Genomic DNA, 14,557 nt, shown 5'->3' on the forward strand with positions numbered 1-14,557 from the left:
ACCAATGGCCACAAAAGAAGTAATAGCTGCTCATAAATATATTAATAACACTCCCACATACTTGTGACCTCATTACAAGCGCATTATAAATCATTTTTATCATTAAATTTTTAATTTAAACTACTTGTGAATATTAATCAAAAGTAATTTATTCAACAAAAAAACATGGCCTTTTAAGTGCAGGATCATTAGCAGTACAGCTCTGTGTTCACATTTCCTTGACAACTTTATTTCTGGGCCTGAACATGAAACAATGCCATGAATTTGATTCATGCAGGTTATATTTTTATGTTGCAGGGTGTGTTAGTTACAATAATAACGTGCAATCTGAGCAGGCAGAATATTTGGTTGTGTAAACTTCCTGGACAAACAGCTAAGGAAGTGTCAGATGGGATTGCAATTTGCTCTCCTGTGACTGTTTTTACACCTTCCTTCTAAATAAGGCCGCAGGCTGCCAGGACATATGACCACCGTCCCAATTTGGGCCCTGGACACAGTATCCATCCATCCATCCATCCATCCCAAGATTGCTCAATGCCAATGAAAGTCAAACACGCAGGCACACACACGCCTCACACACGCAGGCACACACCCCTCCCCTCCTACAGGTCTCCCATGTGGGGGAAGAGCCGGGTAAAGTCAGCCCGGATACTTAGAGGAAGGAGGGGAAAATAGGCTAGCCCCTTTTAAAATAAAATCATTTGATGAAACAAATTGAAATTATTTGATCAGTGACTTCAAAGTAGGAAAAATATCTTCCCCTCATTCCATTATTACTGCAGATATTGATCATATCTATTTATGATTGAACTGTCAGATATTAAACAGCAGCTTGTGAAGCTCATAAAACAAATTAAATTCCCACCACATGGTGTAAAAGTAAAGCAAAACAAAAAACTTGTGATTACTACTAGTAATCCGTAATAAATTAAAGTTGTCTGGCCTGCAGCCTCCTTGACCTAAATATGTCTATTTATTATCAAGCGTACACTTACACAACACAAATACTCAAATGTTAGAGTATTGAGTATTCATTGGTGCTGCATTGTTAGAAATGCTACTTAGTGCTGTATACTTGGCATTTAGTGCATACACAAGGCAGAAATGTGAAAAATATAACACTACCATGTGACTATCTGATTCATTTGGGAATTAAAGGAAGCAGACTTGTTATAAACTTGTAATTGCTGATGCCAATAGGATTCGGAAGTAAAGGTAGGTGGGTTTTCTCTTATTTCTGGGGGTGTTACAGTTGAGATTTCCCACTAGGAACTCGAAAATTCCGACTTCCATGTACAACTACAATGCACCATAATTACAAGGACAGACATTTTTGGAAACCAGGAGGATTTTGCAGTTCAGGTAGGTGTCTTCCATATGTTCGTGTAAATTATTAATGCCAACACACTTTCAGTCAAAAAGTAACATCTAAGTAACAATACAATATGAAATGGTTCAACACAACTGCATTAAGATACTTTTTATGCACTTGACTTCACTGAGTCTTCATAATTTAGAAAGATATTGTATGAGTGAATGTAGTTGTATGGAACCAACTTTCTTGAGTGCACAGACTAAAACCATTGCCTGGAGTGTGTGTGTGTGTGTGTGTGTGTGTGTGTGTGTGTGTGTGTGTGTGTGTGTGTGTGTGTGTGTGTGTGTGTGTGTGTGTGTGTGTGTGTGTGTGTGTGTGTAGATATATACATAGATATAGAGCAGATGCAGTTAATAGAGACAGTATAGTGTAAATAAGTATATTTATATAAATATTTATATGGGCATGTGTGTACAAATATATAAAAATATTCAACTATGTGTATGTATGTATGTATGTATGTATGTATGTATGTATGTATGTATGTATGTATGTATGTATGTATGTATGTATGTATGTATGTATGTATGTATGTATGTATGTATGTATGTATGTATGCATGTATGTATGTATGTGTGTGTGAGTATAATTACAGTATATAATAATAATAATAATAATAATAAATGATTATTATTATTATTATAATGTTATTAAGCAGTGTGAGTACAGTGTGTGAGTATTTATAAATACGGGTTAAATGATTAGTGAATGGGGGTAGGATTAAATAAATTTACACTTCTTCCTACTCCTTTTTTGCACATGTAAATTAAGATATCAAGTTTCATCAAGGATGAAATTGTATATGTTTTGTTGTTTTGTTTGCTTAACTTCTCTTGAAGTGTTGTTTTTTCACATGTATAAAAATAAAAATCAAATCAAATCAAATTGTATGTCACATGTAAGATAATCAGAACACGTGAAACATCATCATGACCCCCTTTTAACATGATGTCCAACTGATTTGACATTTATCAACGCAATCATATTATAGGATAGGATTTTTATTTTGAAATGCCCCACAGGAAACTCGTCCCCTCATTTGGTCCTACTTGTTCGAGGCTGGTGTGAAGGTGCAACCCCCCCATCACTCCCATCAGAACTGCTGCTGCTGCTGCCGCTGCTGCTGCTGCTGCTGCTCAGGTCCTGGAAGTCTCTCCTCCCCCCATCGCCTACTTTTGATGGGGAGGTGGTGCATGCAGCGGTGAAGTCACAGTGATGTCATTTTAGGATGTGAGAGTCGGGGGCAAGGTGATCTGGTTTTGCGGTGAGTGGTGTGTGTCCCCCCCCCCCCTTACCCACCAACACCACCACCCCCCTCCACGGCCAGCGTTGCCTGCACAGAGGCGCGGAGCAGCGAAACATGGTCATCGCCACCGGCACCAATCCAAGCTCCGACGCCCTCTGTCCCTCTCCTCCTGCTCAGATCTCAGACTATGGGGCCTCGATCTGCCTCGATCCCAGAATAAACCTCTACCGCCAACATGCCAAAGGAGAGAAAATACGAAGAGTTGCATTTTTAGGGCAGGTAACTTTGACCACGCGCCCCAAAGGTGAACTGGATGGCCACTGCGCAAAGGTGCCACTACAGCATGCGCTGCGGGGCCGGGACGCACTGGACGCTGCCGGCGGTGATTGTAATGTGGACTTCTCTGTGGGGGATCGTCTCATCCTATCCGATTCCGAGCAGGACTAATGCGACTTTGTTGGAAAATAAGTGGGAGACCCTCTTTTCCCGCTCCTACCTGGGGATAAACGGGGGGAAATCGGAGCTTAACTGGGAGAGTGACTATTTGCAGGGCATCAAACGAGTGCGGCGACTGTACTGCAACGTGGGCATTGGGTTTCACCTGCAGGTGCTCCCGGATGGCAGGATAAGCGGAGTGCACAGTGAGAACCCATACAGTGAGTTGCATCCCAGAAAGAGAGAAAGAGAGAGAGAGAGAGAGAGAGAGTAACTCTATATGTGTGGGCCGTGTAAAAGTTGGAGCTGCTCACTTGTCTTGCATGATATTTTAATAACAGATGTCGGCACCGGTTGAAAGTTTCTGATATAGCAAAAACAGTGGACTGGGTCTTGCATCCGTGCAGTGCTGAAGAATCCTCCCCAAGCCAAAAACATGACATGAATGCTTGAGTTATTTTTACCCTGCGTCCCCTGCAGCAGGGCGCACTCATATGCCTCTCAGCACGCTGTAAACTTCATGCACAATGTCGAGCAGGCAAAAGAGCCTTTAGGCAACGAGTGCAAAAGGAAAAAAAAAAAGAGAAAAGAAAAGAAAGAAAGAAAAAAAAGGGTCTAATTGAGCATCATCCGAGTCGCAATGCACCTGCAAGGTTACACCCATTGCTGCTGCATAGATGCAGCGTCACACACACACCGTGTTTTGCATTTTGCTTGAACGCTGTTGTCTTGCACAGGTCTGATCGAGGTCTCCACGGTGGACACGGGAGTGATCAGCCTGTTCGGGGTGAGGAGTGAGCTGTTTGTCGCAATGAACAGCAGGGGAAGGTTATACGGAACGGTAGGTTGGTGCGCAACTCCGCCACACATCGCGCTCGCTCGGTGTAAGACGAGTTCACATGCAGAGCTGCTGCATCCACGACTTTATGAGCGCCGTTGTGTTATTAATATGCCCTGACGATAGCGGGGCTTTCGCAGCAGCAGGCTCCAAGAAGCCACTTTGGAGATCTAGGCAACGCTCAAATCTCCTGCTGTGTCATAATCTGTGCTGGAAATATCCACGTCTGATCTTTAACACAAGTGAAAGGCGCAACGCTTCCAAGATCCCATTTAAAAACTCTTTTTATAGGTATATTTATTGGTTTTACTATTGATTACATGTTTTTCTGACATAAGATTTAAATGCAATGTAAAGAGAAGGGAACTGCAGTTGATGAAAAAGTGCAAGTTCCAGCCAAAATATAAATAAATATTAGTATTAGCACTAAATTCATAATTACAAACAAAAAAGTGAGTTAGTTCTGACTTAATGTTTCATGATTTTTAATCTAGTACCACATTCATGGATACAACACCATCAACTACTTTTTTTAACCATTGTAAAAGTATGAAATGTTTATATTAAATCTGATGCACCTGAAACTATGTTTTTGATATTAAACTAAACAAAGCATAACATACTGGTGAATAATGGGTCATATTTAAGTTGCAGTTTCATTAAGAGATCAATATGCATCTATTAGAAATATATGTGAAAGGAAAAGGTTTATTTCTAAATGTGGATATTAACTTTACACGTAAAAGTCGTTCATATTTGAGTCAGTACGCTTGAGAAGCTTAGGTTATTCTGACTATGAAGTTTGAAGTGGATTTTCCTGGTAAATGTATACATGTTTTCTCTTAATCATTTTACATGTTAAAGTATACTAGGCTACTTTTAACTATACTTTTTCCCCCTTAACAGCAGCTGCGTTATTAAAGCAAACTTAAAGACAACACTTCATTCTGACGTTGGCTATTCGGAGTATTTTTACTAGGGTGCATTTTGATGCTTTATGCTTTTATTTTGGTAACGTCTCCAAAAGTGAGACTGGTTAAAACATCTTTTATCTTCACTAATAACAGTAACTTCTCTTTGGTATTGTCAATATTAAAAGATCTTGAATCAGTGTGTCTAAATGTGGATGGTTAAACATACGGTACATTTTGTAGAAGTAATGTTTACATGTTTACTTCAGTCAACCAGATTGGGATCACGTCTCCTTGAGCTTTTAATGGCGGCTCATTCTGGTTACCCAGAAATGGACCCTAAAATGTTCTGAGCTCAGACGTAAAAGCATGAGGTTGCTGTGAGCATTTCTAAAGGACATTTCTTTTGCAACAACATGCCACCTCCTCCTGTTTCCCCCCGAGCACGCTGTCCAGTCAGGCTGTTTGCCAAAGCAAAGGTCACGTGGAAAGGATGCATATGTTGTGATTTTTCTTGCCTGCAGTTTTACTGACTCCCACCCATCTCTCTCTCTTTCTCCCCGGCGTCTTTAGAGAGTCTTCAGGGACGAGTGCAAGTTCAAGGAGATTTTTCTGCCGAATAACTACAATGCCTACGAGTCTTTTGTTTACAAGGGCTTCTACATCGCCCTCAGCAAGCATGGCCGCGCAAAGAGAGGCAACAAGGCGACCACCGCCATGACTGTCACACATTTCCTCCCGCGACTATGAGAGAAACTGACAATTACTCAGTAATTTGCACATATGGATGCTCTTCCAGGTAATATAGAAATGCATCGTCATGATGTACACACCTGTGGACTGCAAAAGAAAGCAAAACTATTTATTCTGTTATATATATATATATGTATACACACACACACACACACTATATGTATATTTGGATAGTTGTCTTTGTATATGTACTGTATGCCATACCGTGCTGCTTATTGTTTTTATGGACAGGGAGAGAGGAATCCTTTGGCTGTCACATTTTATTTGTCTGTCTCAGTTTACCTCGGTGCTTGCTGTAACTGAACTACATGTCGACTTAGTTCTCTGAGATGGAGGTTGAGCTATATTCTGTGCTTTTAAAGAGTGAAATGAATACTTTTTATTACCTCAAAGAGCTACATCGCTAGACTTAGGGATGCATGGACTTCTGCTGAAATACTTGCTAAGGTTATTCTTTTGTTTAGACATTTGAACACTTGATACGTCCCTGCTTGATTATCGTTGTCTTGCAGGAGGGGAAAGGGGGAGGGAATCTTAAATGCACTACTTTTGCTGCACGATTTAAAGGTGCCTTGATGTTCCCACTTGTGACCCCCTCAAACTTGCATGTAAGAGACACCCGGAGGAGTCAGAAATAGGGCTGACACTCCTGAGGGGCCTCAGAAGAGGAGGGGGGGAGGGTGACTATCTTTGGTTTATTTTCTTTTCTGTAATTAGATCGATTAAGTAATAAACAATCTGTGGTTGAGACCAGAGAGGGGTCAGCCATAGAGAGACTGGCACAAGGCCACGAGTCTGACTGTGCCACATAGCCAGCGAGAAAACAGGGTAGAACATTTATCTATCCCAGCATGGAGAAGCTTTTTTTTGTTCGGACCCGGCTTGCTTCTGCACAAAGTCGCAACTGAGCGGTTGATTCGAGCGCACAATAGTTAAGATGCTGCACACTGACTCAGAAAGAGCCACGACAGTAAAGTGGGTTGCTGATATTTTCGAAATGCAAAGCTTTAGAGCCGCTCTCTGCTAATACGACGAAACCAATGGAAAACAACGTAAATAGCTGCACTTAAAAGAAGAATTCAGACGCTTTTTTTTGTGGAATACGAAGAATAAAAAAGAAACTAAAAGTAGGGGCTGCACTGTGAATCAGTGATGATGTTTTGGTCTGTGCTCTCAAACATGTCTGTTTATCGGTTTATATTGGGGTCGGTGTGTGTCTTGGAGCATGCCTGCGCCCCGGGCCTTCACCCCAGCCTGGCCGGGCCTCCTGCAGCAGCACTGCAGTGGCAGGGAGGTGTTGGGAGCTGAAGGCAAATGGTTTTAAATGCAATTATGGGTGAATTAGTCATTTAGCTCAAAGGACAAAAGGTAGACTGAATGCACAGGACAAGCCTATGTTTCTGTTGAGTTTTAGCTCGTCACTGTAAAACCTTTGCCAAACTAGAAACAGTGGCGGTCCTTTCAGAAAGCTGAAGGTGGAACTCATTGTTAGTGTGTACAAATATCTCATTACATATTCCAAAGATGTATTTTTTACTCTCTTCATTCTTCAAATTCCCAAGAGTCCTCCCGAGTGCATCTGTCTGTGTAGTTTCTGCAGCTGTTAACTTAAAAAAAAAAAAACCTGCAGCTCACTTCAGCATCAGCCTCCGTGCGTTCCCGTGTGAGAGGCAGAACGACTATTTAAATCCAGGGAAAACGTGTGCGGTGGAGCCGGCATGCTGTCTTTGTTGTTTGTCGAACCCCCCGCCGGAATGTGGATCTGCCAGGATGACAGGCAGCTTTCCACATACCTAAAGTCAATCACCCTCTGTACCCACCTCCGCCTGCCCGTAACCCCCCACCTTCACCCTCACAACTCACCCGCTGCAGGCAGGAACCTTGGGATTCTAACTGCAACCCGGGAGCTTCCTCCTCTCATTTCAGCCTTTTTTAGTTCAAGGTCAGAGTCAGTGACCAGCCCTTTGTGGCCAGGGTGGTCTGTTGTAAGAAACAGGAATTTAAAGCATCTTTTTTTTTTTTTTTTTTACTTAGATTTGTACTTAAACAAAATATTAGTTTGCATTTTTTTTGTTTTTAAACCCACCTCTTTCAGCTGCAACAGCACGACATGCCACCCACCCCCTAGTGCTGGTGACGGGATACTTACGTAGGGAGGGGACATCTGCAGAGCTGATGCAGAGTGTGAGGAGCAGACTCATGCTGCTGCTTGGCTCCTCGCTCTCCTCAGGATTCATCTCTGCTCCTTCCCTGAACCCAAACCACACAACCCAAGCAATATATCAGCCGCTTCTCAACTCGTCGGCGACACACACATCACTTAACAATAGTATTCTCTAACATACATGTAGAGCAAAGTAAAAAAAAAAAGAACAATAAAAAAACGACCTGTTGCTCTCGTAGATGTGGGTGCATGTAGAACTGCTGACATGACTTTTTTTATTTCAGGAAGTTCAGCTGAGGCAGGTGTGGCAGTAACCTTTGCGTATATACAACTATTATAACTTTTCAATCCGTCAAGATAACCGACGTCTCTAGTTGCACCTTAATAAGGACGCCTCGATCGTAAACTAGAGTCGATGAATTAACTGGATGCCTAAAAGAGGTAGTTTGTGTCCTAAACAAAATGTTCACCTTTCAGCTTTGACCAAAAATAATTATTCACACTTATCTGCCGTTTTATTTTATTTCATTTCCACAGCTTATAACAGGTCAAATTTAATTAAGTCAAGGTGAGGAATAACTCTTAATATGTTGAATGTATATTAGCATCCTTTTTTTTTCCTCTTTGTTTTGTTTTTAGGAGCGAATCTTCACACAATTCCTCTCCTCTGTTCTCATATACCTCACCTTCTGCCTTAGTTTTGGTTTGCTGATGACTGTAAAGTGAGAAAAAAAAGAAAAAACAAGCTTAAGTTATTTGTTTCTGAAAACAGACATGCCAAGTAAAAATTTTCTTTTATTTTTGTACGTATGTGCTGTGCACAGCAGTCTATTGTATTCCTGAGATACCAATAAAAGTTTGTTTTGTTTTGTTTTTTTAACTGGCTGCTGGTGATGTTGTCAGTTTGTGAATTAAACTGGTTTGACTCTGGATTTAGTATTTAGTTCAAGGCCTTTCGAAAGACAAGTTATACTCTTTTATACTGTTACAGTTTCACAAGATTGTTTCATCAGTTTATATACTTTCTGGAAATTTACTGGAGTGACTAAAAACATAAAGGTCAGGCCTCTTCTGCAGCTCACTATCACTTTGAGAAGATGGAGATATATATGTAGTAATAAAACTGCTACTTAAGACTATTCATTCATTTAGTTTTGACCAAAAATATTGGAAAATTGACTTCTTTTGGCCTATAAGACAAATTAACTTTGTAACATATAGTGCTTATCCACAAATGACACTGCCAAATATATAAAAACCTTAATTATACTGTTACTGGGTAACTAACCATATTTTCAGACCTGTTACTGAAAATGATTTTAAAATGTTATTGACTGTCCTATAAAGAGTTAAAGATAAAGGTAACTAAACACAGTGATGTTGTTTTAAAAGTTAAAAACTTTTTTGTTAAATTGCAACTAGATGAAGAGTTTCTACACTTCGCCATGTGTCACTATTGAGCCATAATTACACATCCAAAGAATTTAACATACAAATAGTAGCTACAAAGATGATGAATATAAAAAGCAACGTAGTTACTCTCTATATTTCTCTATACTACTACTACACACTTTTGGAGTTATTCCGGGTGCAGATCTACTCTAGAGGCACTAAAGATTAAAATAAAATGGCTGTAAATAAGCACAATATGACCACTTAACTGAACCATCTCAGTCTCCCTGTTGAACTCCTCTAGATGAGGAAATGTCGCCATCTGCTGGTGAAAGAGTGTAAAACCTGAGTCGCAAGTACAGAAAAGCCCCAAATTCAACCAACATGTGAATAAACATTCAGTCCTGTTTTAAACAGCTGCAGCATATTATGGAATAAGTAAATTACTTAATCAGAATCTTAATTTTATATGACCTTCAACTAAGTTATGTAATAGTTTTTTCACAATTTAAACTGAACACATTAGAAGGTTCATATTCAAAGTTTTATCTTTTCTGGTTTTCAAACTTGTCTCCCCTTGCAAACTAACATCCGAATCAAATGGTTATTAGGAAATAACTTTGATTTTTATTTTGAGTTTTTTTTATTTCGGTCCATTTTGATACAACATAATACAACATAAAAAAAGGTCCAATATTTTAAGTGGCACCGAAAAGGTATAGGCTGAAGCCAAGGCTTATTATGCCTACCCTTTTATGAACCTCGACTCAGGAGGTTTTATAGAAAACAAAACTAATAATTTGGGTTCAAACATTGAAAAAAATTGATATAATGGACAAGTAACAGAGGTATAGACAAAAAGCAAAGACAAAAAAACAAAGACGAAAACAAAACAAAAAACATACTATAAATTGCAAGGAGTGATAAATTAAGTGGTTCTTGAACTTAATACGGATGTCTAATGTCTCGTCACCAAAAATAAGAGTCCACTTGTCTAACCGACAGCATGGGGATAAACAGAGAGAGGTGGAAGTGGCCCTTCCGCTGCAGAACCCGCACATCTGCTTTGGGGGCGAGTTGCTTTTTTTTTTTTTTTTTTTTACCCGAAGGATGTGAGCAGGAGTGGCACTCGTGGGCCTTTAAATAGGAACTGTTGGCAAACTTTTGCACAACGGAGCATCTGAAAACTGCTCGCAACAGAAAGCATCGGTTTGTAGGATGGACATCAACAGGCGACTGGGGATGCGGGACACCGTGCTGGCGCTCTTCATCGCTGTCCTGCAGGGACTCCCTGTCGGGGAAGCGGTACCAAACCCTTCACCGCTGCTTGGATCCAACTGGGGGAACCCGAGAAGATACGTCCACCTGCAGACCTCCACTGACCTCAGCAACTTCTACTTAGAGATCAGGGTGGATGGCACTGTGCGCAAAGCTACGACCAGAACGTCATACAGTAAGATTTGCTTTAATGTATGTTCAGATGTCATTTTAAGTTTCGCAGTGCAATGATCCATATCGTTAAATCTTCTTTCTCTTCCTGCAGGTGTGATTTTATTGAAGGCTGAAACAAGGGAGCGCATGGCCATCCTTGGCGTCAAAAGCAATCGTTACCTGTGTATGGATTTGGAGGGCAATCCGTTCAGCTCGGTAAGCAGTCATAGGTTACTTTATTTTGATACTTTCAATAAATCAATAAGCAGAAACGTTTTACTTTTGCTCTTGTTTTGGCACCCAGTGCAATTTTACGCATCTTTTTTTATTAGCTTTTACGCACAGACGCATATGGAAGCCGGTGTGCGTAAAACCGGAGTTGTTTTTTTTAATTAGGTGTCAACCAATAAACAAATTCCAATTTGAAAAATAAAGCATTTCTTCTCCTTCCTTGCTTGTAATTTGGCACCCAGTGCAATTTTACGCATCTTTGTTATCAGCTTTTACGCACAGACGCATCGTAGTGGAAGCCGGTGTGCGTAAAAGCGGAGTTGTGTGTTTTTTTTAAATTAGTTTTCAACCAACAAACTAATTTCAATTTGAAAAAATAAAGTATTTCTTCTCCTTCCTTGCTTGTAATTTTAATCTTTACAGTTAAGGCTCCCTATAATTGTGGCACAATCATAGGACGTCGTGCGTAATTCTCAAAGCGTCAATTCTGAAGAAACAAAAACGCACAAAATTTACAGCGCACCGGTCACTGGCCACTAAACTCTGGATCCGTTGCTTTTCAGAAGCATTTTCTGCTTTTATTATGTAATTGTGATAATGATATAGAAACGGGAAACATTGAAATAATCATTTTTGGAATGACGCTATAGGGAATTTCAACTTTCTTTAACCCTTGTACTGTCTTTGGGACAAAATGACCCAATTCTTCTATCCTTCTTTCCTCCTGCCATGCTCTCTCTTTCCTTCTTCCTTTCCTCTTTTCCTCGTTTTTTACCCTCCTTTACTCCTTTTTCTTTCTTCCTTCCTTTCGTCATGAATTCCTTTATTCTTTGCTTTTCCTTCCTTCTTTTCTCCATTCCTTCCTTCTTCCCTCCCTTCTTTTTCCTTTTCTCCTTTCTTTCCTTCCTTTCTCCCTTCCTTCCATCTTTTCTCCCTTCTTTCCTCCCTTCCATCTTTTCTCCCTTCCTTACTTCCTTCTTTTCTCCTTTCTCCCTTCCTTCCATCTTTTCTCCCTTATTTCCTCCCTTCCATCTTTTCTCCCTTCCTTACTTCCTTCCTTCTTTCCTTCTTTTCTTCCTTACTTCCTTCCATCTTTTCTCCCTTCCCTCATTCCTTCTTTTCTCCCTTCACCCTCCCTTGACCCAAAGAGCACAAGGGTTAATGCTTCTTGCTGGCAAAATAACTATCACTTTAGACATATTCTGGTTTGATTGTTCTTAAAACTTCAAAATTACATTATTTCCATTTAGATTTAAGTCTAACCCGACCCCGCTGTTGCCATAATCCCTTTTTTTTCCCCTTTCTTGTAGCCCATCTGCCTCCGGGACGACTGTCTGTTCAACCACCGGCTGCTGGAGAACAACCGGGACGTGTACTACTCCACCCGGACCGGCATCCTGCTCAACCTGGAGGGGTCCCGGCAGGTGTTCTCTGCGGGCCAGAACCTGCCGCAGACCTCGCTCTTCCTGCCCAAGAGGAACACGGTGCCGCTGGAGCGCCTGCTGCTGCAGCACCGGGAGAAGAGGAACCGGGTCGTGGACCCCTCGGACCCGCACAGCTTCTACCAGTGGCAGCCCGAGGACGCCAACGACTCCCGCGCCGTGCCAGAGGACGACGCGGACCCGGACCTGGAGGTGGAGGTGGAGGTGGAGGCCGAGGTGGAGGTTGGGGACGACGGCCGCAACGCGTCCAGAGAGACGCCGCTGGCCCCGGCCCCGGCCTCCCACGACCCCTGGAACGTGCACTCGTTTAGAGCCTGAATTATGGTTCCGCGTTAAACCATAGAACCATAAATCAGACTCCCCTAGACGCCTTAACTATACTATGCGTGAGTTCAGTTTAACATTCTAGCTTAGACCAGGCTTTATATCGGAACATTGGTAATAGAGCAATTAAGCTGCCGCTTGTTTTTACACTGACTTCGATGGAAGAGTATTAGGGCCAGACAGGAGAAAAATAAAAATAATATTTTAGAGGAGGAAGATTTTTTGTTTTTCATTGTGCACTTCGAGAAAAAAGTCGAAATGTCGAGAAAAAAGTCAAAATGTGGAGATTAATGTTTAAGTACAATTTAAAGAAAAGTCGAAATGTCGAGAATAATGTTTAAGTACAATTTCGAGAAAAAAGTCGAAATGTTGAGAAACAAGTCGAAATGTTGAGAAACAAGTCGAAATGTCGAGATTAATGTTGAAGTACAATTTAAAGAAAAAAGTCGAAATGTCAAGAATAAAGTTCAAGTACAATTTCGATAAAAAAAGTCGACATGTTGAGAAAAAAGTTGAAATCTTGAGAATAATGAAGTACAATTTCGACTTTATTCATGAAATTTCGACTTTATTCACGACATTTCGACTTTATTCTTGAAATTGTATTTCAACATTAATCTCAACATCTCGGCATTTCGACTTTATTCACGAAATTTCGACTCTATTCTCGAAATTTCGACTTTATTCACGAAATTTCGACTCTATTCTCGAAATTTCGACTTTATTCACGAAATTTCGACTTTATTCACGAAATTTCGACTTTATTCTTGAAAATGTATTTCAACATTAATCTTGAAATTTCGACTTTATTCACGATATTTCGACTTTATTCTTAAAATTGTACTTCAACATTAATCTCGACATTTCGACTTTTTTCTCGAAGTGCATAATGAAAAATAAATTCTTCCTCTTCTAAAATATTTTTATATTTCTCCTGCCTGGCCCTAATACTCTTCCGTAGACTTCCATCATCAGGGCCGTTTCTTATGTTTTTGGGGGCCCAGTGCAAGATTATGTTTGAGGGACCCTAATTAGGTAATACTACATTGGCTTTGGGGAGTTCAGATCCCTAAAAATAATCTGTGGAAATGCATTAATCTGTTACAGTTTATGGAGAAAACAGGAAAGAGTTGTAAATCTGTTGTTTAATTCCAACATGAATTTTGCCAGGCCAGCTGAACTAGTTAAGGAGGCATATTGGTGCCATTTGAAGAAAAAAAAACTAAATGTTTGAATGGGGAAGGGTTTAAAATTCTATTTAAAAAAAAAAACTGACTTTATAAACTCACAAATTTGAAGAAGCCCATGTGGACCGCATCACTTGAGACATAATTTAAGTGCTTCAGTGATGGACTTGAATATTATTTTCTCTAAATGACACTAAATCATTCTATTTCTCCCCAAATTCATGTATACTGGTGCTGATCTTGGAGCTCGGGGGGCCTCTTTGGGGCCACGGAGGTCCAATACATCAGCACAGTCTGCATGTAGCATGAAACGGCTGTTTAATATCAAACTTTTAGTCGGGAATAATTAAGAGACGCAGTGTTTACACACTGAATGTACATTATTTGACTTGACCCCTTTTTTGCACAGCTTCTAATGTCTTAAAAGTAAGACGCACCCTAAACTTTTGAAGAGATAAAATCAACATACTTTGATTTTCATAGCTTTAGAAGAAGATATTAGTTGTATAAATGTAAAGACATCTTATCTTACTCTGTTTTTATATCTTTAGTCAGTATGCTCGCATGAAAATGGTTTGAGTTTCCTGAAGTGTGGATGAAACGGAGTGAATAACCCCTTTAAAAAAAAGTATGTAAAATGTCCTTCTCTCTGTTTTTTTTTTATTTTTATTTTACAGCTGGTCTGATAAACCCATTTTCATATATTCTAAAAGACAAAAACCTTATTTAGCCTACCTCTGGAGGACTGAGGGGCCGTCTACTGGTGTCAAACTAGGCAGGCATGACTAAAAATGAAAATATAGACATGTATATTCATGAGCTGCAACT

At 40.2% G+C, this 14,557-nt stretch overlaps 2 protein-coding genes across 2 annotated transcripts; both read left to right on the forward strand.

Moving 5' to 3' along the window:
- Positions 1 to 2,493: 2,493 nt before the first annotated feature.
- On the forward strand, positions 2,494 to 8,602 carry LOC133424339 (fibroblast growth factor 6-like). The gene is made up of 3 exons (XM_061714871.1): positions 2,494 to 3,277; positions 3,794 to 3,897; positions 5,379 to 8,602. The coding sequence occupies exons 1-3, from the start codon at positions 2,935 to 2,937 to the stop codon at positions 5,553 to 5,555; spliced, it is 624 nt and encodes a 207-aa protein (XP_061570855.1). The 5' UTR covers positions 2,494 to 2,934; the 3' UTR covers positions 5,556 to 8,602.
- A 1,730-nt stretch (positions 8,603 to 10,332) lies between these two features.
- Positions 10,333 to 13,051, forward strand: LOC133424368 (fibroblast growth factor 23-like). The gene is made up of 3 exons (XM_061714914.1): positions 10,333 to 10,567; positions 10,658 to 10,761; positions 12,087 to 13,051. Exons 1-3 carry the CDS (start codon positions 10,333 to 10,335, stop codon positions 12,534 to 12,536), a joined length of 789 nt encoding a protein of 262 aa, XP_061570898.1. The 3' UTR covers positions 12,537 to 13,051.
- Positions 13,052 to 14,557: the final 1,506 nt, after the last annotated feature.

This window comes from Cololabis saira, chromosome 23 (assembly GCF_033807715.1).
Source record: "Cololabis saira isolate AMF1-May2022 chromosome 23, fColSai1.1, whole genome shotgun sequence".
Taxonomy (NCBI): Eukaryota; Metazoa; Chordata; class Actinopteri; order Beloniformes; family Belonidae; genus Cololabis; species Cololabis saira.

Excerpts from the sequence above, each read along its gene's own strand:
- LOC133424368 (XM_061714914.1), top strand. The coding sequence starts at position 10,333 with ATGGACATCAACAGGCGACTGGGGATGCGGGACACCGTGCTGGCGCTC. Across the intron at positions 10,568-10,657 it reads TACGACCAGAACGTCATACA|GTGTGATTTTATTGAAGGCT; the intron begins GTAAGATTTGCT and ends CTCTTCCTGCAG. Across the intron at positions 10,762-12,086 it reads AGGGCAATCCGTTCAGCTCG|CCCATCTGCCTCCGGGACGA; the intron begins GTAAGCAGTCAT and ends CCTTTCTTGTAG.
- LOC133424339 (XM_061714871.1), top strand. The coding sequence starts at position 2,935 with ATGGCCACTGCGCAAAGGTGCCACTACAGCATGCGCTGCGGGGCCGGG. Across the intron at positions 3,278-3,793 it reads GCACAGTGAGAACCCATACA|GTCTGATCGAGGTCTCCACG; the intron begins GTGAGTTGCATC and ends TGTCTTGCACAG. Across the intron at positions 3,898-5,378 it reads GGGGAAGGTTATACGGAACG|AGAGTCTTCAGGGACGAGTG; the intron begins GTAGGTTGGTGC and ends CGGCGTCTTTAG.